The sequence below is a fragment of the Bufo bufo genome, chromosome 3 (genome assembly GCF_905171765.1).
Source record: "Bufo bufo chromosome 3, aBufBuf1.1, whole genome shotgun sequence".
Lineage (NCBI taxonomy): Eukaryota > Metazoa > Chordata > Amphibia > Anura > Bufonidae > Bufo > Bufo bufo.
The window spans coordinates 693,249,723-693,276,369 of NC_053391.1; the positions used below are offsets into that span (position 1 = coordinate 693,249,723).

The window sequence follows — 26,647 nt, forward strand, 5'->3', positions numbered from 1 at the left end:
GCTGTACAGTATACTGCCTCTCCACACTGCACAGGTCCGGACTAGATCTATCTGCTGTACAGTATACTGCGTCTCCACACTGCACAGGTCAGGGCTAGATCTACCTGCTGTACAGTATACTGCCTCTCCACACTGCACAGATCAGGACTACATCTACCTGCTGTACAGTATACTGCCTCTCCACACTGCACAGGTCAGGGCTAGATCTACTTGCTGTACAGTATACTGCCTCTCCACACTGCACAGGTCAGGGCTATATATACCTGCTGTACAGTATACTGCCTCTCCACACTGCACAGGTCAGGACTAGATCTATCTGCAGCACAGTATACTGCCACTCCACACTAGACAGGTCAGGGCTATATCGATCTGCTGTACAGTATACTGCCTCTCCACACTGCACAGGTCAGTACTAGATCTATCTGCTGTACAGTATACTTCCTCTCCACACTGCACAGGTCAGGACTAGATCTACCTGCTGTACAGTATACTGCCTCTCCACACTGCACAGGTCAGGACTAGATCTATCTGCTGTACAGTATACTGCCTCTCCACACCGCACAGGTCAGGACTAGATCTATCTGCTGTACAGTATACTGCCTCTCCACACTGCACAGGTCAGGACTAGATCTACCTGCTGTACAGTATACTGCCTCTCCACACTGCAGAGGTCAATATTAGATCTACCTGCTGTACAGTATACTGCCTCTCCACACTGCAGAGGTCAATACTAGATCTATCTGCAATACAGTATACTGCCTCTCCACACTGTACAGGTCAGGACTAGATCTATCTGCGATACAGTATACTGCCTCTCCACACTGCAGAGGTCAGTACTAGATCTATCTGCTGTACAGTATACTGCCTCTCCACACTGCACAGGTCAGGACTAGCTCTACCTGCTGTACAGTATACTGCCTCTCCACACTGCAGAGGTCAGTACTAGATCTATCTGCTGTACAGTATACTTCCTCTCCACACTGCACAGGTCAGGACTAGCTCTACCTGCTGTACAGTATACTGCCTCTCCACACTGCAGAGGTCAGTACTAGATCTATCTGCGATACAGTATACTGCCTCTCCACACTGCACAGGTCAGGACTAGCTCTACCTGCTGTACAGTATACTGCCTCTCCACACTGCACCGGTCAGGACTAGCTCTACCTGCTGTACAGTATACTGCCTCTCCACACTGCACAGGTCAGGGCTAGATCTACCTGCTGTACAGTATACTGCCTCTCCACACTGTACAGGTCAGGACTAGATCTATCTGCTGTACAGTATACTTCCTCTCCACACTGCAGAGGTCAGTACTAGATCTATCTGCTGTACAGTATACTGCCTCTCCACACTGCAGAGGTCAGTACTAGATCTACCTGCTGTACAGTATACTTCCTCTCCACACTGCAGAGGTCAGTACTAGATCTATCTGCTGTACAGTATACTGCCTCTCCACACTGCAGAGGTTTTGTTTTAGGTCCTTCAGGTTACACAATAAAACATACAAGACCAGGAGAAAAGTACTGAGAGAAAATTTTTATCATATACCCCCTTTGGGCACAAATTGGGGGCACCGGGGAGACAATGCTTAGTAAAGTGACAAAGGATCACTACTGCCTGGGCGCTGAAAGCTGGCACATTTATATGGCTCTATGAGATGGATAATATCAGACTCCACCATCTGCAGCCGTTTGCGATGTAATTTTATCACAGTCTGAGAAGTGAAGCGTGGCATCGCGCCAGCAACATGAGAAGCTTCTAATGAGGGTCTGATTGGCACTTAAGGCATCAATGAAAAAACAAGAAAGGAATAAAAATAGGAAGGATTTCAACACTTCTCCTAAAATAACCAAGAACTACAGAGAGTGGGGGAGGGAGTTGCACCACTACACCCCCTAAGCCATGGCAAGATGGCTGCACTTGTTCCATCCCATAGAAGAATGTAACCCTGAGACGGGGGCGATTTATGTTTCACAACACCCATAAAAGTGAATGAAGGCAGCCTGAGAGGGGTCCACTACATTTCAGAGTCTGCTGTTATGTAGGGGGTATGCTAAAGCTCCTAGTACCCAGAACCCTACCTGACATTGTACAGTAAATGTAGAATTAATGATGCAGTTCCTTTTGCCACCACTAGGGGACTTACTGCATAGAAATGTGTTATTAAAATCAATGTATGGCAACTATAACAATCTGTATACAGTAGCTCCCTCTAGTGGGGGCAGAAGGAAGACACAATTTTTCATCTGTTATTTCTGACCCCTATAAATAATTCGATTAACCTCCTAACAGTCACGTTAAAATTGGAAAAACCCTCCCAAAATGTCCCTTTTTTTATTGTAGATTTTTAATGTGTGTCTGCCGTAAATCTTGTTGGCGCACAACGTAGGGGACACTATTGCATTTTTATTCATTTTAGCCTTAAAGGGAACCTGTCACCAGTTTTATGGTGTCCTAACTAAGGGCAACATAAATAAGTAACTGATTCTCCTTCTTTAATTGACCGATCTGCCAACATCTTGTATTGAAAAGCTCCAGCTGATAATGATGAGTCCTGAATATTCATGAGCTCCTGATTGATTTGATTATAATCAAATATCCACATGACAGGTTCCCTTTAAGGACCAATAATATTTCCCCCTTTGTGTTCTAGCAGTCATAACTTTTTAATATTTTCTTCTAGTTTTTTATTTTATTTTGCGGGATTAGTTTTAGGAACCATTTTGGGGTATATATAGTGTAATAAATAACATTTATTATTTTATTTTTAGGGGGACATTTTTACATTATTTTGTGGAATTTACTTACGGCGTTCACTGTGTGGTAAAAATGACATAATTTTATTATGTTGGTCAGTAAACTGATAACAATGTCAGATTTCTATATATTTTTTTACTATTTTTCTCTCCTCCTGTCAGCTATGCAAATGCTGCATCATTCTCCTCGAGACTGACAGGGAAGGGGGGATGCTTTAGCTGCTCATATCTCTGGTCTGGTACCAGCTAGAGATATGGGTTTTGAATTGCAAGTTTTCAAACAATGCCAGAATGACAGCAATATCTCCAGTACATGGGAAGATATCACTGTTAGAAATCAGGATGCAGTGAATGCAGCTGAAAGTGAAAGTAAAAGCAGGTTTTACCCGTGATTATTCCTCTGTTGCTTGGACTAATTATATGAACGAATGAAAGGCGTTAGAAAGATAGCTGCGTTCTTCCAAAAACAGCCCCACACCCGTGTGCAGGTTGTATGTGGTATTGCAGCTCAACCTCATTCACTTTAATGGAGCAAAGCTACAGTACCAGGCAGAACCTACTGACGGAGCAGCGCTGTTTTCGTAGGACCGCAGAAACGTTTTTCTACCCCTGGAAAATCCCTTTAAGAAATCTCCAGCGTTTTTAACCCCTTCATCACCAAAGACTATTAGGGATATGAGACAACACTCGCTAAAGCACCCCCAGGGAAATTACTAACCCTTAAAAAACCTAGAAAAGTGAGTATATTTGGGACATTTTGCTGTCTCCACCATGGGCACCCACTTACTTGAAAATACCCCTGCGTTCTCCCGGCTAAAGTATGTGCAACCAGCTCTCCAGCCATCATAATATCTGCAGATAAAATGTTAGTTATATTAACTAAAGCATTAGGTACTTGGTGCCTCATGCCTCTTAATTGCTTGAACTGTCTTATTGATTACCCAAATAAATAAAAAATACATAAAAATAAAAAAATAAAATTTATGCGCAAAAAAAGATTGCATAAAAATTTGCATTTTGAAGTGAAATCTTAGCCAGCAGCAGCGACAGCCTTGAGGCTGTGTGGATAGGTCTCCTAGTAGCATTTACTTTGCCGTTTATTTTACAAGGGCGTGAATACTTATGCAGTCAATGATTTCAACACTTTTTAAGTAATTTTTTTTTTTTATTCTGTCAAGGCAAAAGATATCCATCGTGATCTGATAACAATGAAACATAAAAAAGTGCAATGAGAGGGGTGTTAATACTTTTGTAGTAGCCAGATATCTAAGGGAACGTGGCCAAAGCTTCCACTTCTGGAGTGAGAAATGTCATCCTATTGACTAATGTCTGGAGTTAATTGCCGGCGCGCTGACAGGAACAGATTGATTCCCTGTATGAGTGTTACGCTGTCTAACTTTTTATCAGAAGGAGATTAAAGATCGTGCGGCTCAGGACATCAATTTCATGTTGAAGCTGAGCGCCGTGTCGGGAATAATGATCCGCAGAACCCTAAATATGTAGCTGTAGCTTTAATTATGTCCTCCCCCTCAAACTGCCACCTGCAGGATCTCAATTAGTAAAAGAAAAAGATAATAAAGTATAAAAAAAATGTCTTATTGTGGTGGGAGCGGCATGACACAGAAGAGATAAGGTGGGAGGGGCCTGACACAGAGGAGATGAAGTAGGAAGGGCATGACACATAAAAGAGATGAGGAAGGAGGGGCCTAACACAGAAGAGATAAGGTGGGAGGGGCCTGACACATAGAGGAGATGAAGTAGGAAGGGCATGACACATAAAAGAGACGAGGAAGGAGGGGTCTGACACAGAAGAGACGAGGAAGGAGGGGCCTGACACAGAAGAGATAAGGTGGGAGGGGCCTGACACAGAGGAGATGAAGTAGGAAGGGCATGACACATAAAAGAGACGAGGAAGGAGGGGACTGGCACACAGAAGAGACAAGGAAGGAGGGGCCTGACACAGAAGAGATAACGTGGGAGGGGCCTGACACAGAGGAGATGAAGTAGGAAGGGCATGACACATAAAAGAGATGAGGAAGGAGGGGTCTGACACATAGAAGAGACAAGGAAGGAGGGGTCTGACACATAGAAGAGACAAGGAAGGAGGGGCCTGACACATAGAGGAGACGAGGAAGGAGGGGCCTGACACATAGAAGAGTCGAGGAAGGAGGGGCCTGACACATAGAAGAGACGAGGAAGGAGGGGCCTGACACATAGAAGAGACGAGGAAGGAGGGGCCTGACACATAGAAGAGACGAGGAAGGAGGGGCCTGACACATAGAAGAGACGAGGAAGGAGGGGCCTGACACATAGAAGAGATAAGGGAGGAGGGGCCTGACACATAGAAGAGATGAGGAAGGAGGGGCCTGACACATAAAAGAGATAAGGGAGGAAGGGCCTGACACATAGAAGAGACGAGGAAGGAGGGGCCTGACACATAGAAGAGACGAGGAAGGAGGGGCCTGACACATAGAAGAGACGAGGAAGGAGGGGCCTGACACATAGAAGAGATAAGGGAGGAGGGGCCTGACACATAGAAGAGATGAGGAAGGAGGGGCCTGACACACAAAAGAGATAAGGCCTGACACACATAGGGGCCTGACACACAAAAGCAGACACACTCTCTCACACCCCCTTCTGTACGCTCTAGCAAATGTATTTTGCCTCCTGAACCTGCTGAGGACCCCCTTCCCCAAAGTGCACCCACCTGACAGAAGAGCTGGTGACTGTCCTCAGATACCAGGAGGAGGCAGCAACACGGCGACTGCGTCTGTTCTTCAAGCTGAAAGACATAAGAAGAGAAGTGAGAAATCAAAGCAAAGGAGACATCTTTTCTAGATCTCTGCTTGCTGTCACTGAAAGGGAATGTTTCCCTTTAGAAGATGAAGATCTGTTCTGTGCATGTGATGGACACACAGGAGCTGGACTCATTAGAGCCCCTTTAGAGGTTGTCACCCTTCACCCCAAAATCCTGGACTCTGAATTTTCTTAGTTTCGGTGAAATGCTAAATCATGAGACGACTTACTATTGAGGAGCCTGATAATGATGGGCGACAATCCCGCTGGAAAGTGGAGGCTGGGTCCACAAATCTATGCTGATTAATTGCTTAACCTACCTTCAAAGCCAGATTTTCCTAATACACAGAACAGAATTCTCTGCATAGGTCTTCCTTCTATGTAAAAATGTTGTCTGCCTGCAGCCACCACTAGGGGGAGCTTACTGCATACAGATTTACTACTGAGGTCAAGGTATTACAGGTATGCATAGAGCTCCCTCTAGTGGTGGCTGCAGGCAGACACAATGTTACCATTTCACTTTACGTCTATAAATGGGATACCAGAAAACTAAGATCTGACCATAAACAATAAAAAATAAAAAGGGCAAAGAAAGTTAAACCTTTCTAAAAATAGTGTTTAGTGGTGGACATGTCCTTTAAGATGGGCAGCAGGTGAGCAGCGAAGAACACCCCTGCCGCTCGCTGCTTATTCAGCCTATGAAGGTGTCCACTGCGCAGGAAGAAGACCGAACTCGTACAATGCAGGAAAGAGAAAAACTTAGAGCAGCAGGTAACCGGAGGAATACAAAGCGCGGGAGCTACTGGAGCGAAGGAGAATAAACAGAAGGAGCGATAGTGGATGAAAGAGGCGCAGCGAGAACAGCCACCATTGTCCAAAATCAGTGGAGAGGAGTCTGAAAATAGCAGAATGTTGTTGTGTGGAGGCTCCGGGCTCTAAATGACACAAATCGGAACAAATCCAATATGAGTCAAATCAGTCTACCCCTGTATACCGCCTGACAGCAAAGTCAATGGTTTGGGGGGGGGGGGGGGGGGGGGCGGGGGCAATGGAGGTGCTGATGCTTGTCACTTATATCTGGAATGGGTGACTGGGATCCTGAACAGACTTTTATGGCACAGTTCAGGAACACAGCTATTTTAGAGTTTTATCGATCCTAGGGGTCGGGGCTAGGGAGCCGGCTTTATTAAAGCTCACCTTCTAGATTTATACACATTTAACTTAGAAAAAAAACGTGTCCTTCAGAACTGTGAAAAAAGCATTACTGACCTTCAATGGTGACCGTACGGCTCCAGTCAGGGGCCCTGACTCATAACTGGGGGCCCTGAAATAAACTACAAGCTAACTACTTATAAACTTTATTAGGGTACTTTCACATTAGCGGCAGGGGAGTCTGGGAAGCTGTTCCGGCGGGTGAAAAGCCTGTCGGATCCGTCCTGCCGCTAGTTCACGTGTGCCCCCAGACTGCCGCTCCGTCCCCATTGAATATAATATTGGCGGGGGCGGGTGCACGGCGAGAGGCACTCCGACATGCAGTACTTTTATTCCGGCTGCCTCTCGTTGTGCGCTGCTGCGATGCAGCAAGACTCCTCCCCCGCCCCATAATAGTGACTAGGGACAGAGCGGCAGTCCGGGGGCACACATGAACTAGTGGCAGGACGGATCTGACAGGCTGTTCACCCGCCGAAACAGCCTGCTGGAATCCCCTGCCGCTAGTGTGAAACTAGCCTTATACTAGATCTAACCTCTTTTAAATGGGTTTATATAGGATGTAGCCATATAATAGTTATATTCCTATATAAAGATGGTATTATCATACAGAGGAGGCAGTATTATAGTAGTTATATTCCTGTACATAGGAGGCAGTATTATAGTAGTTATATTCCTGTACATAGGAGCAGTATTATAGTAGTTATATTCTTGTACATAGGAGCAGTATTATAGTAGTTATATTCTTGTACATCGGAGGCAGTATTATAGTAGTTATATTCTTGTACATAGGAGCAGTATTATAGTAGTTATATTCTTGTACATAGGAGCAGTATTATAGTAGTTATATTCTTGTACATAGGGGGCAGTATTATAATAGTTATATTCCTGTACATAGGAGCAGTATTATAGTAGGTATATTCTTGTACATAGGAGGCAGTATTATAGTAGTTATATTCTTGTACATAGGGGGCAGTATTATAGTAGTTATATTCCTGTACATAGGAGCAGTATTATAGCAGTTATATTCTTGTACATAGGAGGCAGTATTATAGTAGTTATATTCTTGTACATAGGAGCAGTATTATAGCAGTTATATTCTTGTACATAGGAGCAGTATTATAGTAGTTATATTCTTGTACATAGGAGCAGTATTATAGTAGTTATATTCTTGTACATAGGAGCAGTATTATAGTAGTTATATTCTTGCACATAGGAGCAGTATTATAGTAGTTATATTCTTGTACATAGGAGCAGTATTATAGTAGTTATATTCTTGTACATAGGAGCAGTATTATAGTAGTTATATTCTTGTACATAGGAGCAGTATTATAGTAGTTATATTCTTGTACATAGGGCAGTATTATAGTAGTTATATTCTTGTACATAGGAGGCAGTATTATAGTAGTTATATTCTTGTACATAGGAGGCAGTATTATAGTAGTTATATTCTTGTAAATAGGAGCAGTATTATAGTAGTTATATTCTTGTACATAGGAGGCAGTATTATAGTAGTTATATTCTTGTACATCGGAGGCAGTATTATAGTAGTTATATTCTTGTACATAGGAGCAGTATTATAGTAGTTATATTCTTGTACATAGGAGGCAGTATTATAGTAGTTATATTCTTGTACATAGGAGGCAGTATTATAGTAGTTATATTCTTGTACATAGGAGCAGTATTATAGTAGTTATATTCTTCTACATACTGTAGGAGCAGTATTATAGTTGTTACGCTGAGCGCTCCGGGTCCCCCAGGCAGCACTCCAGCGTCTCGGCGTGTGCGTCATCGCTCTCTAGGGCGCACGCGCGCCGGGACTCTTAGATTCAAAGGACCAGTGCACCAGTGATTGGTGCCTGGTCCAAAGGGGTTATTAAGGGTTAAGGTTGTGAGAGGCAGTGCTGACTTAATTAGGCTGCACCTGTGCACTGCCCATTTATACCTTCTCCTCCCACAGCTTTCTGCCGGATCTTTGTGCTTTAGAGAAAACGTTCCCTTCTATGTTAGTTTGCCTTACCTGTTGCCGTACCCGTTGCTACCGTCCACTCGCCTTTGAACCTTTGCCGCCTGCCCTGACCGCTGCTACGTCCGACTACGCTCTTGCCTTCTCCCTGTGTACCACGCCTTATCAGCTGCCAGAGAGGTCGAGTTGTTACTAGGGGACACGACCTGGTAGTTACCGCCGCGGCAAATCCATCCCGCTTTGCGGCGGGCTCTGGTGAAGACCAGTAACTGCTTAGAACGGGTCCTCTAGTACAACCCGCGCCATCGCCTCTCTGGTCCAGAGGATTCACTACCTGTCCTGCCGGTTCGTGACAGTAAGATCGGGCCATGAATCCCACTGATGTTCCCCTGCCAAGCCTGGAGGACCTCACCGCCATTGTGGTCCAGCAGGGTCAACAGCTGGCCCAGTTGACCGATATGTTGCAGCAGCTCCTGCCTTCTCAGCAACAGCCAGCTCCTCCGTCTGCTCCTGCTGCATCACCTCCGCCTGCAGTTACCACCGGTTCCAGAATCCGTTTGTCCCTACCAGACAAATATGACGGAGATCCTAAGCAGTGCCGTGGGTTCTTGTCGCAGTGCTCTCTCCACCTCGAGCTTCTGTCTGACCAGTTTCCTTCTGAGCGAGCCAAGGTAGCCTTTATTCTCAGTTTACTGTCCGGGAAGGCCCTGGCCTGGGCTACACCACTATGGGACCGCACAGATCCTGCCACCGCTTCCGTCCAGAGCTTCTGCCTAGAGTTCCGGAATGTTTTTGAGGATCCTGCCCGGGTTACCTCCGCAGAGACTGCCTTACTAAATTTGACCCAAGGAGGTTCTTCCGTGGGTGACTATGCCATTCAGTTCCGCACCCTGGCCTCTGAGCTGAACTGGAACAATGAAGCCCTTTGCGCCACCTTCAAGAAAGGACTTAACAGTGAAGTAAAGGACGTTCTGGCTGCACGTGAGCTTCCTTCCACTCTTAGTGACCTCATCTTGCTGGCCACTAGGATAGACAAACGTTTCGCCGAAAGACAAGAGGAACTCCTCCTTGAAAAGGAAAAAGCTCGTTCTAGACGCTTTCCTCGTCTGGTTCCCGTTTTTCCGCATCCACCTCAACCCGCTACTGGGTTTTCCGCCGTGGAAGCCATGCAGGTGGATCGGTCACGCTTGACTCCGCAAGAACGAAGCCGCCGCAGAAACGAGAACCTGTGTCTGTACTGTGCCAGTACCGAGCACTTCCTTAGAGATTGTCCTCTCCGTCCACCGCGTTCGGGAAACGCTCGCACCTAGTAAGCGTGGGAGAGGCGTTGCTAGGTGTGGATTCTTCCTCTCCACGTCTCATCATACCCGTGCAGTTGATCATCTCTTCCAACTCCTCTTTCTCCGCAGCCGCCTTCTTGGATTCCGGTTCAGCTGGCAACTTCATTCATGCCTCCTTGGTTGACAAGTACCGTATTCCTGTAATCCATCTACCCAAGCCGTTTTTCATCTCTACTGTTAACGGTGAGAGACTCTCAGCCACCGTGCAGTTCCGTACCCAGCCTCTGCAGATGGACATCGGAATATTTCATACCGAGACTTTAGAGTTCTTTGTCCTTCCCTTCTGTTCCTCCGAACTCCTCCTGGGTCTGCCGTGGCTTCAACATCATAGTCCTGTCCTGAATTGGTCCACCGGTGAGATCCTGCGTTGGGGCTCCTCCTGTTCGGACCGCTGTCTCAAGCCTGCTCTGGTCAAACAGAACCCGCAAGTTTCTCCGCCTTCTGGGCTGCCCAAGCCATACCATTCCTTCACGGATGTTTTCTGCAAGAAACAAGCTGAGGTTCTTCCTCCTCACTGATCCTATGATTGCCCGATCGACCTGATACTCGGTTCTACTCCACCTCCGGGCAGAATTTATCCTCTCTCACCTCCTGAGACTCTTGCCATGTCCGACTATATACGTGAGAACCTACAGAGAGGATTCATAAGAAAATCTTCTTCTCCTGCTGGGGCCGGTTTTTTCCTTTGTGACAAAAAAAGACGGCTCCCTCCGCCTCTGCATTGACTACAGAGGTCTTAATAAAATTACCATCAAGAACCGTTACCCTCTGCCTCTAATCTCTGAGCTATTTGATCGTCTCCGAGGGGCTAAGATCTTCACTAAATTGGACCTTCGTGGGGCCTATAATCTGATCCGTATCCGTGAGGGAGACGAATGGAAGACCGCCTTTAACACAAGGGACGGCCATTTTGAGTAGTTGGTGATGCCCTTCGGCCTCTGCAACGCACCTGCTGTCTTCCAGGAATTTGTCAATGATATTTTCAGGGACTTACTCTACACCTGCGTGGTCGTATACCTGGATGATATCCTCATCTTTTCCTCCAATTTGGATCAACACCGGGTCCATGTGCAACAAGTTCTTACTCGTCTTAGGAGAAATCGCCTGTACGCTAAACTTGAAAAATGTCTTTTTGAACGGACCTCCCTGCCTTTCCTGGGATACATTATCTCAGCCCAAGGACTTCAAATGGACCCAGCCAAACTCTCGACGGTTCTGGATTGGCCACGTCCCTCTGGTCTACGAGCCATACAAAGATTTCTGGGCTTTGCGAATTACTACAGGCAATTCATCCCTCACTATTCCACTCTGGTAGCTCCTATCGTGTCCCTCACTAGAAAAGGAGCTAACCCCAAATCCTGGCCTTCCCAAGCCGAGGAAGCCTTCCAGTCCCTGAAATCCGCCTTTGCCTCTGCACCCGTTCTCTCTAGACCAGATTCCACCAAGCCCTTCTCTCTTGAAGTGGATGCCTCCTCGGTGGGAGCCGGAGCTGTCCTCACCCAGAAGTCTTCCCGGGGCAAGACTTCGACTTGTGGCTTCTTTTCAAAGACAATCTCTTCCGCAGAGAGAAATTACTCCATTGGGGACAGTGAACTGCTGGCTATTAAATTGGCACTGGAGGAATGGAGACATTTACTCGAGAGCGCCACACATCCTGTGTACATCTTCACGGACCACAAGAACCTGGCTTATCTCCAGTCTGCTCAGAGATTAAATCCCCGTCAGGCTCGTTGGTCTCTGTTCTTCGCCCGCTTTAACTTTGAGATCCATTTCCGTCCGGCTTGTAAGAACATTAGGGCAGATACTCTGTCTCGCTCCTCTGATGTGGTGGGCGACGAGTTAACACCTCAATATATTATCCCTCCAGAACGCCTTATTACAGTCGCTCCCGTGGACCTGCGCCTTCTTCCTCCTGGCAAATCCTACGTACCTCCACGTCAGCGGCTGCCAATTCTCAAGTGGGGCCACGCCTCCCCTTTTGCCGGTCATCCAGGGGTGCTAAAGTCTCTCCAACTAATCTCCCAAAGGTACTGGTGGCCTTCTCTGGAGAAAGATGTCTCGGACTTCGTCCAGGCCTGTATGATTTGCGCCCGGGATAAATCGCCTCGCCAGAAACCAGCGGGTCTCCTCTTGCCTCTACCTGTTCCTGAAGTTCCCTGGTCTCACATCGCCATGGACTTTATTACGGATCTTCCCTCCTCCCATGGCAAGTCCGTTATTTGAGTCGTGGTGGATCGCTTCTCCAAGATGGCTCACTTCGTACCCCTGCCCGGTCTACCCTCTGCACCCATGTTGGCCAAACAATTGTTCCAACACATCTTCCGTCTCCATGGCCTTCCCAAACATATTGTCTCGGATCGTGGGGTACAATTCGTCTCCAAATTCTGGAGGGCTCTATGTGCTCAGCTCGGGATCAAATTGGACTTTTCTTCTTCGTACCATCCTCAATCTAACGGCCAAGTAGAACGGGTGAACCAGATTTTGGGTGACTATCTGCGTCACTTTGTATCCTCACGCCATGATGACTACAAACAATCCTCTGCCTCTAACAAGTCTCCTTTCTTTGTAGTTTTTGGCGTCATCCTCTTCCACCTCTGCCGCAGTCTCCCACTCCTTCTTCTGTACCTGCCGTGGACAGTCTTGTACAGGATTTTTCCTCCATCTGGCGAGAAACCCACGCTGCTCTCCTCAGGGCTTCCGCCCGTATGAAGGTTCAAGCTGACAAGAGACGCAGATCTCCACCGGAATTTCGCCTGGGTGACAAGGTGTGGCTCTCCTCTAGGTACATCCGATTTAGGGTCCCAAGTTACAAATTGGGCCCTCGTTTCTTGGGACCCTATAAAATCAAGAGTCGTATCAATCAAGTTTGTTATCAGCTCCATCTTCCTCCCTCCCTCCGAATCCATAACTCCTTCCATGTCTCCCTTCTTAAACCTGCTGTCTTTAACCGTTTTTCTCCCAAGCTTGTTTCTCCCACCCCTGTCGCCGGTACCTCCGATATATTCTCTGTCAAGGAGATCTTGGCGACCAAGATCTCCCGGGGGAAAAGATTTTTTTTGGTCGACTGGGAGGGCTGCTGTCCTGAGGAGAGGTCATGGGAGCCGGAGGAGAACATGCTGGACCGCAGTCTCATCCGCAAGTTCTTCGGCACCAAAAAGGGAGGGAGACCAAAGGGGGGGGGGGGGTACTGTTACGCTGAGCACTCCGGGTCCCCCAGGCAGCACTCCAGCGTCTCGGCGTGTGCGTCCTCGCTCTCTATGGCGCACGCGCGCCGGGACTCTTAGATTCAAAGGACCAGTGCACCAGTGATTGGTGCCTGGTCCAAAGGGGTTATTAAGGGTTAAGGTTGTGAGAGGCAGTGCTGACTTAATTAGGCTGCACCTGTGCACTGCCCATTTATACCTTCTCCTCCCACAGCTTTCTGCCGGATCTTTGTGCCTTGTGCCTCAGAGAAAGCGTTCCCTTCTATGTTAGTTTGCCTTACCTGTTGCCGTACCCGTTGCTACCGTCCACTCGCCTTTGAACCTTTGCCGCCTGCCCTGACCGCTGCTACGTCCGACTACGCTCTTGCCTTCTCCCTGTGTACCACGCCTTATCAGCTGCCAGAGAGGTCGAGTTGTTACTAGGGGACACGACCTGGTAGTTACCCGCCGCGGCAAATCCATCCCGCTTTGCGGCGGGCTCTGGTGAAGACCAGTAACTGCTTAGAACCGGTCCTCTAGTAGAACCCGCGCCATCGCCTCTCTGGTCCAGAGGATTCACTACCTGTCCTGCCGGTTCGTGACAATAGTACTTATATTCTTGTACATAGGAGGCAGTATTATAGTAGTTATATTCTTGTACATAGGAGGCAGTATTATAGTAGTTATATTCTTGTACATAGGAGCAGTATTCTAGTAGTTATATTCTTGTACATAGGAGCAGTATTCTAGTAGTTATATTCTTGTACATAGGAGCAGTATTATAGTAGTTATATTCTTGTACATAGGAGGCAGTATTATAGTAGTTATATTCTTGTACATAGGAGCAGTATTATAGTAGTTATATTCTTGTACATAGGAGCAGTATTATAGTAGTTATATTCTTGTACATAGGAGCAGTATTCTAGTAGTTATATTCTTGTACATAGGAGCAGTATTATAGTAGTTATATTCTTGTACATAGGAGGCAGTATTATAGTAGTTATATTCTTGTACATAGGAGGCAGTATTATAGTAGTTATATTCTTGTACATAGGAGCAGTATTATAGTAGTTATATTCTTGTACATAGGAGCAGTATTATAGTAGTTATATTCTTGTACATAGGAGCAGTATTCTAGTAGTTATATTCTTGTACATAGGAGCAGTATTATAGTAGTTATATTCTTGTACATAGGAGGCAGTATTATAGTAGTTATATTCTTGTACATAGGAGGCAGTATTATAGTAGTTATATTCTTGTACATAGGAGCAGTATTATAGTAGTTATATTCTTGTACATAGGAGCAGTATTATAGTAGTTATATTCTTGTACATAGGAGGCACTATTATAGTAGTTATATTACTGTACATTGGAGCAGTATTATAGTAGTTATATTCTTGTACATAGGAGCAGTATTATAGTAGTTATATTCTTGTACATAGGAGCAGTACTATAGTAGTTATATTCTTGTACATAGGAGGCAGTATTATAGTAGTTATATTCTTGTACATAGGAGGCAGTATTATAGTAGTTATATTCTTGTACATAGGAGCAGTATTATAGTAGTTATATTCTTGTACATAGGAGCAGTATTATAGTAGTTATATTCTTGTACATAGGAGCAGTATTATAGTAGTTATATTCTTGTACATAGGAGGCACTATTATAGTAGTTATATTCTTGTACATAGGAGCAGTATTATAGTAGTTATATTCTTGTACATAGGAGCAGTATTATAGTAGTTATATTCTCGTACATAGGAGCAGTATTATAGCAGTTATATTCTTGTACATAGGAGGCAGTATTATAGCAGTTATATTCTTGTACATAGGAGCAGTATTATAGTAGTTATATTCTTGTACATAGGAGGCAGTATTATAGTAGTTATATTCTTGTACATAGGAGCAGTATTATAGTAGTTATATTCTCATACATAGGAGCAGTATTATAGCAGTTATATTCTTGTACATAGGAGGCAGTATTATAGCAGTTATATTCTTGTACATAGGAGGCAGTATTATAGTAGTTATATTCTTGTACATAGGAGCAGTATTATAGTAGTTATATTCTTGTACATAGGAGCAGTATTATAGTAGTTATATTCCTGTACATAGGAGCAGTATTGTAGTAGTTATATTCTTGTACATAGGAGCAGTATTATAGTAGTTATATTCTTGTACATAGGAGCAGTATTATAGTAGTTATATTCTTGTACATAGGAGCAGTATTATAGTCGTTATATTCTTGTACATAGGAGCAGTATTATAGTAGTTATATTCTTGTACTTTGGAGGCAGTATTATAGTAGTTATATTCTTGTACATAGGAGCAGTATTATAGTAGTTATATTCTTGTACATAGGAGCAGTATTATAGTAGTTATATTCTTGTACATAGGAGCAGTATTATAGTAGTTATATTCTTGTACATAGGAGGCAGTATTATAGTAGTTATATTCTTGTACATAGGAGCAGTATTATAGTAGTTATATTCTCATACATAGGAGCAGTATTATAGCAGTTATATTCTTGTACATAGGAGGCAGTATTATAGCAGTTATATTCTTGTACATAGGAGGCAGTATTATAGTAGTTATATTCTTGTACATAGGAGCAGTATTATAGTAGTTATATTCTTGTACATAGGAGCAGTATTATAGTAGTTATATTCCTGTACATAGGAGCAGTATTGTAGTAGTTATATTCTTGTACATAGGAGCAGTATTATAGTAGTTATATTCTTGTACATAGGAGCAGTATTATAGTAGTTATAGTCTTGTACATAGGAGCAGTATTATAGTCGTTATATTCTTGTACATAGGAGCAGTATTATAGTAGTTATATTCTTGTACATAGGAGGCAGTATTATAGTAGTTATATTCTTGTACATAGGAGCAGTATTATAGTAGTTATATTCTTGTACAGAGGAGCAGTATTATAGTAGTTATTTTCTTGTACAGAGGAGCAGTATTATAGTAGTTATATTCTTGTACAGAGGAGCAGTATTATAGTAGTTATATTCTTGTATATAGGAGCAGTATTATAGTAGTTATATTCTTGTACATAGGAGCAGTATTATAGTAGTTATATTCTTGTACATAGGAGCAGTATTATAGTAGTTATTTTCTTGTACATAGGAGGCAGTATTATAGTAGTTATTTGCTTGTACATAGGAGGCAGTATTATAGTATTTATATTCTTTAATTTTTATAGGGTTTAGTCAAAAGCGGGCAGTGTCATACAATGTGCATAGGAGAAAGCCTCTGCAAGAAAATATAAAATCTTTGTTCTCTCTAGGAGGAACATTCAGAATGTTATAAAATGTATTCAGAAGAACTGATTTTATAAGACGTCTTGACCATGTGACTTATTCTTGGTTTCTGCAATTGAGTAGATAATGTAGGGGGTGACTGGAGAGGCTCTCTAAGTTAATGACACAGCAGGAACTTAAAGACAAATCACGCGTCCAATTCTCCTTTGTTCCATTCAAAAGCCACAAGTTTCAGGAGAACAATGGATTCTTTGCGTGTCGCCAGGATAAAGAAACGATTCAGCGCTTAATGGACGGGAGGGAGAGAATAACACTTGAGATGTCTGTTTTCACCGATCTGGAGATCAGAAGAACATCCCGGAGTTGTTCCATCAAAACCAGAAACGGTTAGAACCTAACAAAAGCAATTTCAGGTGAATAGCAGCAAATTGCGCTAATGGATGCATCCGGCCGCGGCGGGGAACGCTCAGCATTTTAATCCCAAGATATTAATTTTCCATTATGTAAAAAAGAAAAGAATGAATAGACCTTCAGAGTTGGGAGCCGTAGGGAGCGTTTTTCGGTGAGTCATGTGATTGACAGCTTTCAGGTGGTGGGTCTGCAGCAACAAATAAAGCACTTGTGGCCCCTGCGCCGAGCTCGGAACATTCTGTGTCACCTCCGTGAACAAAGGGCGGATTTAGATAGGATACTGAGAACTCATGGAGCACAAAGAAAGTGGGTTTATTTAATTTTTATTTTTTATTTTAGTCATCTTAATTTACAGATTTTAATTAGGGATTTTTTGTATTAATTCTAAGAAATACTGCAATTCTCCTAAAAGAGAGTAATAGGGGGTATAAGGCAGGATTACTGAGCCGCTCCACTAAGGCCTCATGCACATGACCGTTTTTCGGGTCCGCATTCGAGCCGCAGTTTTTGCGGCTCTGGTGCGGACCCATTCACTTCAATGGGGCCACAAAAAATGCGGACAGCACTCCGTGTGCTGTCCGCATCCGTTGCTCCGTTCCGTGGCCCCACAATAAAAATATAGCATGTCCTATTCTTGTCCGTTTTGCGGACAAGAAAAGGCATTTCTACAATGGGCCGTCTGTTCCGTTCCGCAAATTGCGTGAGGTACACGGGTGGCTTCCGTTTTCTTTTGCGGATCCGCGGTTTGCGGACTGCACAAAACGCAACGGTCGTGTGCATGAGGCCTTAAGGCTCATAGACACACTACAGAGGGCATAGGAGACACTGAAATACAAAAGCACAAAGTTACTTTACAAATTGGAATTAATAAATAATTGTGCCCTCATATAAGATCCAAAATCCTATGAAAGTCATATAAATTAGTGGAATGAATTTAAAAAATTTTCAACATTTTCAATATCTCCGCTTGCTCAGACCCATTCGCTCTCACAGAGGTTGATACAATTGTGTCCAGTCTAGACAATCCCCTGCGAGCTGAACAGCCTGGACTCCAGACTGATACATTTTCCTTGCATTGATACATTGTAGCAACGTTCAGGACAGGAGAAAGATTTGTGCTGCTAGGATACATTGTAGCAAAGCCTCAGATGGAAAAGGTATTTATGCCTACAGAAGATTTTTGGCCTGCAGTTCCAAACAGTGAGGCTGTCATTCATTGACAGTAGGCAGAGATATTGAAAATGATAAGCCGTTAAAACACAAGGGGAGAGGGGTTTATTATATATTTTTTTATTATACTGAAATAAAAGCGTATTTCAGGCGCAGATGGCGGCACAATGCAAACGCCGCCTCTCCCCCATACACGCTGCCGCCTCTTCCGCCGGGGTCCCGACCGGATGTGGCGGCTTTCTTTTCCGGTTCGGCTGTATTATAGTCAAAGCAGCTGAAGAGTAAAAAAAAGAGGTCACTTCCAGTCTGGACCCAGCGGAAGAGCCCACAGCATGCACGAGTGCAGGGGGACAGCGGAGCGAGGGCGGGTAAGTACCATGTAAAACATCTTCACTCCACAGGTTAGTAACAAGCCCCAATTAGGGAAAAGGCCCGGAGAACCCCTTTAAGTATCAGGTTGTGGGGGTCTGACTGCTGGGACCCCTGCCTATCATGAAAACAGGGTTCCTATGCCCCAGAACGAATGGAGCAGTAGGGAACACATGCTCGAAACTGTTGTTCCATCCATACTAGGTTAGAAGGGACCCCCTTTCTCATGATTAATAGGGTCCCAGCGGTTAGAGCCCACTGATCAGATTTCTAATTTGGAAAAACCCCTTTAAGCTTCATTTATACAAAACCAGAAAAACCTTAAAGGGGGTCTCCATGTATAACAGGGGGAGCCCTGTGTGGGGATATGATCTCATAGGGGGTGCAAAGTCAGAAGTCACAACCGGACCATGATGACCAAAGACCCCTTTACCGCATAAGAAGACTCCAGTATTACAAATGGCACATAGAGGGTGGGGGCCCCTGAATTGGGCCCCAGGAGCTTCACGTTACAGCTGTCTTCCATGTTGTGTAGACAGCATAAAATGAAACAGAAGCATTTCCACTTTTGGAGTCTAGTGAATGCGCTCACATACTGACCACTGTGTGGCGCTGCAAGTCACTGGATACTGGGGTTGGTCGGACAGGTTTCCATGGTAAGAAAGATTTGTAACAATGTATAAATACAATGTGATCATGGACAGGCACGGTCTCCATGGTGACCTGAACTATGCACCTCTAGGTGCAATACTGCTGTGCGTCAGTGGTAACCGCAGAAATTCACAAAGTTACATCACAAAACCTGCAGCCGGTCATGTCACAATCTCCAGAATTAAAATCAACTCCTATTGGAGGCCAAATCCAAAGCACTGCAGTGATCTCCTAGTTTCATGGACCTTAAAAGGGTTGTCCAAGATTACAAAAACATGGCTGCTTTATTAAAAAAACAGCACCACCCCTGTCCACAGAAACTGCACCCCTTTAAACAATAAAATGTGTGATCTTAAAAACCATCCTCTTTGTTTACTATTCTACATAAATCTAGAATTGCTGATTAATTTCTTATTATAGCTGTATATCAGTCAGATCATTATTATTCTGATACAGACACAAAATTCCTTGCCTGACAAAATTCGATCTGCTGCAGCCACCACCAGAGGGAGCAGAGTGCAGGCTGACCCTAAACTCAACAATAACATAGTGTGAAGTAAGCTCCCCCTAGTGGGAATGATTATCAAATTATCATAACTACTATAATACTGCCTCCTATGTACAAGAATATAACTACAATAATACTGCTCCTATGTGCAAGAATATAATTACTATAATACTGCTCCTATGTACAAGAATATAATTACTATAATACTGCCTCCTATGTACAAGAATATAACTACTATAATACTGCTCCTATGTACAAGAATATAACTACTATAATACTGCTCCTATGTACAAGAATATAACTACTATAATACTGCTCCTATGTACAAGAATATATCTACTATAATACTGCCTCCTATGTACAAGAATATAACTACTATAATACTGCTCCTATGTACAAGAATATAACTACTATAATACTGCTCCTATGTACAAGAATATAACTACTATAATACTGCTCCTATGTACAAGAATATAACTACTATAATACTGCCTCCTATGTACAAGAATATAACTACTATAATACTGCTCCTATGTACAAGAATATAACTACTATAATACTGCCTCCTATGTACAAGAATATAACTACTATAATACTGCCTCCTATGTACAAGAATATAACTACAATAATACTGCTCCTATGTGCAAGAATATAATTACTATAATACTGCCTCCTATGTACAAGAATATAACTGCTATAATACTACTCCTATGTACAAGAATATAACTACTATAATACTGCTCCTATGTACAAGAATATAACTACTATAATACTGCTCCTATGTACAAGAATATAACTACTATAATACTGCTCCTATGTACAAGAATATAACTACTATAATACTGCCTCCTATGTACAAGAATATAACTACTATAATACTGCCTCCTATGTACAAGAATATTACTACAATAATACTGCTCCTATGTGCAAGAATATAATTACTATAATACTGCCTCCTATGTACAAGAATATAACTACTATAATACTGCCTCCTATGTACAAGAATATAACTACCATAATACTGCTCCTATGTACAAGAATATTACTACAATAATACTGCTCCTATGTGCAAGAATATAATTACTATAATACTGCTCCTATGTACAAGAATATAATTACTATAATACTGCCTCCTATGTACAAGAATATAACTACTATAATACTGCTCCTATGTACAAGAATATAACTACTATAATACTGCTCCTATGTACAAGAATATAACTACTATAATACTGCTCCTATGTACAAGAATATATCTACTATAATACTGCCTCCTATGTACAAGAATATAACTACTATAATACTGCTCCTATGTACAAGAATATAACTACTATAATACTGCTCCTATGTACAAGAATATAACTACTATAATACTGCTCCTATGTACAAGAATATAACTACTATAATACTGCCTCCTATGTACAAGAATATAACTACTATAATACTGCTCCTATGTACAAGAATATAACTACTATAATACTGCCTCCTATGTACAAGAATATAACTACTATAATACTGCCTCCTATGTACAAGAATATAACTACAATAATACTGCTCCTATGTGCAAGAATATAATTACTATAATACTGCCTCCTATGTACAAGAATATAACTGCTATAATACTACTCCTATGTACAAGAATATAACTACTATAATACTGCTCCTATGTACAAGAATATAACTACTATAATACTGCTCCTATGTACAAGAATATAACTACTATAATACTGCTCCTATGTACAAGAATATAACTACTATAATACTGCCTCCTATGTACAAGAATATAACTACTATAATACTGCCTCCTATGTACAAGAATATTACTACAATAATACTGCTCCTATGTGCAAGAATATAATTACTATAATACTGCCTCCTATGTACAAGAATATAACTACTATAATACTGCCTCCTATGTACAAGAATATAACTACCATAATACTGCTCCTATGTACAAGAATATTACTACAATAATACTGCTCCTATGTGCAAGAATATAATTACTATAATACTGCTCCTATGTACAAGAATATAATTACTATAATACTGCCTCCTATGTACAAGAATATAACTACTATAATACTGCTCCTATGTACAAGAATATAACTACTATAATACTGCTCCTATGTACAAGAATATAACTACTATAATACTGCTCCTATGTACAAGAATATATCTACTATAATACTGCCTCCTATGTACAAGAATATAACTACTATAATACTGCTCCTATGTACAAGAATATAACTACTATAATACTGCTCCTATGTACAAGAATATAACTACTATAATACTGCTCCTATGTACAAGAATATAACTACTATAATACTGCCTCCTATGTACAAGAATATAACTACTATAATACTGCTCCTATGTACAAGAATATAACTACTATAATACTGCCTCCTATGTACAAGAATATAACTACTATAATACTGCCTCCTATGTACAAGAATATAACTACAATAATACTGCTCCTATGTGCAAGAATATAATTACTATAATACTGCCTCCTATGTACAAGAATATAACTGCTATAATACTACTCCTATGTACAAGAATATAACTACTATAATACTGCTCCTATGTACAAGAATATAACTACTATAATACTGCTCCTATGTACAAGAATATAACTACTATAATACTGCTCCTATGTACAAGAATATAACTACTATAATACTGCCTCCTATGTACAAGAATATAACTACTATAATACTGCCTCCTATGTACAAGAATATTACTACAATAATACTGCTCCTATGTGCAAGAATATAATTACTATAATACTGCCTCCTATGTACAAGAATATAACTACTATAATACTGCCTCCTATGTACAAGAATATAACTACCATAATACTGCTCCTATGTACAAGAATATTACTACAATAATACTGCTCCTATGTGCAAGAATATAATTACTATAATACTGCCTCCTATGTACAAGAATATAACTACTATAATACTGCCTCCTATGTACAAGAATATAACTACCATAATACTGCTCCTATGTACAAGAATATAACTACTATAATACGTCTCCTATGTACAAGAATATAACTACTATAATACTGCCTCCTATGTACAAGAATATAACTACTATAATACTGCCTCCTATGTACATGAATATAACTACTATAATACTGCTCCTATGTACAAGAATATAACTACTATAATACTGCCTACTTAGTACATGAATATAACTACTATAATACTGCTTCCTATGTACAAGAATATAACTACTATAATACTGCCTACTTAGTACAAGAATATAACTACTATAATACTGCTCCTATGTACAAGAATATAACTACTATAATACTGCTCCTATGTACAAGAATATAACTACTATAATACTGCCCCTATGTACAGGAATATAACTACTATAATACTGCTCCTATGTACAAGAATATAACTACTATAATACTGCTCCTACGTACAAGAATATAACTACTATAATATTGCCTCCTATGTACAAGAATATATCTACTATAATACTGCTCCTATGTACAGGAATATAACTATAATATTGCGTCCTATGTACCAGAATATAACTACTATAATACTGCCTCCTATGTACAAGAATATAACTACTATAATACTGCTCCTATGTACAAGAATATAACTACTATAATACTGCTCCTATGTACAAGAATATAACTACTATAATACTGCCCCTATGTACAAGAATATAACTACTATAATACTGCCTCCTATGTACAAGAATATAACTACTATAATACTGCTCCTACGTACAAGAATATAACTACTATAATATTGCCTCCTATGTACAAGAATATAACTACTATAATACTGCCTCCTATGTACAAGAATATAACTACTATAATATTGCCTCCTATGTACAAGAATATAACTACTATAATACTGCTCCTATGTACTAGAATATAACTACTCTAATACTGCCTCCTATGTACAAGAATATAACTACTATAATACTGCTCCTATGTACAGGAATATAACTACTATAATACTGCTCCTATGTACAAGAATATATCTACTATAATACTGCCTCCTATGTACAAGAATATAACTACTATAATACTGCTCCTATGTACAAGAATATAACTACTATAATACTGCTCCTATGTACAAGAATATAACTACTATAATACTGCTCCTATGTACAAGAATATAACTACTATAATACTGCCTCCTATGTACAAGAATATAACTACTATAATACTGCTCCTATGTACAAGAATATAACTACTATAATACTGCCTCCTATGTACAAGAATATAACTACTATAATACTGCCTCCTATGTACAAGAATATAACTACAATAATACTGCTCCTATGTGCAAGAATATAATTACTATAATACTGCCTCCTATGTACAAGAATATAACTGCTATAATACTACTCCTATGTACAAGAATATAACTACTATAATACTGCTCCTATGTACAAGAATATAACTACTATAATACTGCTCCTATGTACAAGAATATAACTACTATAATACTGCTCCTATGTACAAGAATATAACTACTATAATACTGCCTCCTATGTACAAGAATATAACTACTATAATACTGCCTCCTATGTACAAGAATATTACTACAATAATACTGCTCCTATGTGCAAGAATATAATTACTATAATACTGCCTCCTATGTACAAGAATATAACTACTATAATACTGCCTCCTATGTACAAGAATATAACTACCATAATACTGCTCCTATGTACAAGAATATTACTACAATAATACTGCTCCTATGTGCAAGAATATAATTACTATAATACTGCCTCCTATGTACAAGAATATAACTACTATAATACTGCCTCCTATGTACAAGAATATAACTACCATAATACTGCTCCTATGTACAAGAATATAACTACTATAATACGTCTCCTATGTACAAGAATATAACTACTATAATACTGCCTCCTATGTACAAGAATATAACTACTATAATACTGCCTCCTATGTACATGAATATAACTACTATAATACTGCTCCTATGTACAAGAATATAACTACTATAATACTGCCTACTTAGTACATGAATATAACTACTATAATACTGCTTCCTATGTACAAGAATATAACTACTATAATACTGCCTACTTAGTACAAGAATATAACTACTATAATACTGCTCCTATGTACAAGAATATAACTACTATAATACTGCTCCTATGTACAAGAATATAACTACTATAATACTGCCCCTATGTACAGGAATATAACTACTATAATACTGCTCCTATGTACAAGAATATAACTACTATAATACTGCTCCTACATACAAGAATATAACTACTATAATATTGCCTCCTATGTACAAGAATATATCTACTATAATACTGCTCCTATGTACAGGAATATAACTATAATATTGCGTCCTATGTACCAGAATATAACTACTATAATACTGCCTCCTATGTACAAGAATATAACTACTATAATACTGCTCCTATGTACAAGAATATAACTACTATAATACTGCTCCTATGTACAAGAATATAACTACTATAATACTGCCCCTATGTACAAGAATATAACTACTATAATACTGCCTCCTATGTACAAGAATATAACTACTATAATACTGCTCCTACGTACAAGAATATAACTACTATAATATTGCGTCCTATGTACAAGAATATAACTACTATAATACTGCCTCCTATGTACAAGAATATAACTACTATAATATTGCTCCTATGTACAGGAATATAACTATAATATTGCCCCTTACTTTCTCACATTTTGTGCCTGCAGTGAAGCGGTTAATGTTTGGGTGAGATGTGATGTTCCTGCACAAGCTGAGTGCAGATTATAAATATCCTGACACATTATAGGGAGATTAATGCCGCGCTGTTCCCTCTTCCTCCCATACAATGGCTGTCACTGCGGCGCGGCTCTGTACTCCCCGGCTATTTTTATTAATTTTTTTATAAAAACAGATTTTGAATTTCATTTAGCAAAGTTAAATCCCTTGTAATTGTTGTCGTCCTTTTTCTGCTTTGAACCAGATCTAGGTTTTTCTTCTGCTTCTTTTGTCCTTCTGTACAATACAGTAAAAATATTCGCGCCTCGCGCAGCTTTGTCCTCGCTCTCATGCTCTCCTTACTTTTTAAGATTATATAAATTGTTTCTGCGGGAGAAGCGGCGCTCCGAAACCAGAGATTGTCAGAACCAAGAGGGGAAAAAATTCTAAACATACAGTTGCAAGAAAAAGTATGTGAACCCTTTGCAATGATATGGATTTCTGCACAAATTGGTCATAAAATGTGATCTGATCTTCAGCTAAGTCACAACAATAGACAATCACAGACGGCTTAAACTAATAACACACAAAGAGTTAAATGTTACCATGTTTTTATTGAACACACCATGTAAACATTCACAGTGCAGGTGGAAAAAGTATGTGAACCCCTAGACTAATGACATCTCCAAGAGCTAATTGGAGTGAGGTGCCAGACAACCGGAGTCCAATCAATGAGATGAGATTGGAGGTGTTGGTTACAGCTGTCCTGCCCTATAGAAAACACACACCAGTTCTGGGTTTGCTTTTCACAAGAAGCATTGCCTGATGTGAATGTTGCCTCGCACACCGGCGGGCGGTGATCGGAACCCGGTGCCTGCTGAAATCATTGAGCAGGAACCTTGGCTAGATGCGCCGGGGGGTTTTGTGACCCCCACATGTCGGCGATCGTAGCAAACCGCAGGTTTCCGGGTTATTCGGGTCTCTAACCCGAAACAGGATGGTGATCGGTGGTGTGATAATACTCCACCAATCACCATCCTGCAATCCTGAGAGGTGAAGGTGACATCACCTCTCAGGATCGCCTCTGATTGGTAGGTGGGCGGGCGGCGGGACGTTCAAATTACCGCAGAGCTCCTCTCCTCCTCCTTTTGTGTCCGGGGACCAGAGGAGAGAGGAGCGCTGCAGTGCACGTGTGGATCTCAGCCAGCATCACCCCATCTGTGCCCCAGCACAACTTTTTTGGGGCGCAGGCATTTATTTTTATTTTTTTGTGT

At 41.4% G+C, this 26,647-nt stretch overlaps 1 protein-coding gene across 3 annotated transcripts in view; it reads right to left on the minus strand.

The window, feature by feature from the left end:
• PDE2A (phosphodiesterase 2A) overlaps positions 1-26,647 on the minus strand; it is a 426,878-nt gene that overhangs the window by 76,405 nt on the left and 323,826 nt on the right. For all 3 annotated transcript variants that reach the window (XM_040426563.1, XM_040426562.1, XM_040426564.1), the window contains one exon: positions 5,464-5,538. In XM_040426563.1, the coding sequence (XP_040282497.1) occupies positions 5,464-5,538 (75 nt within the window). The remainder of the gene's footprint in view (positions 1-5,463; positions 5,539-26,647) is intronic.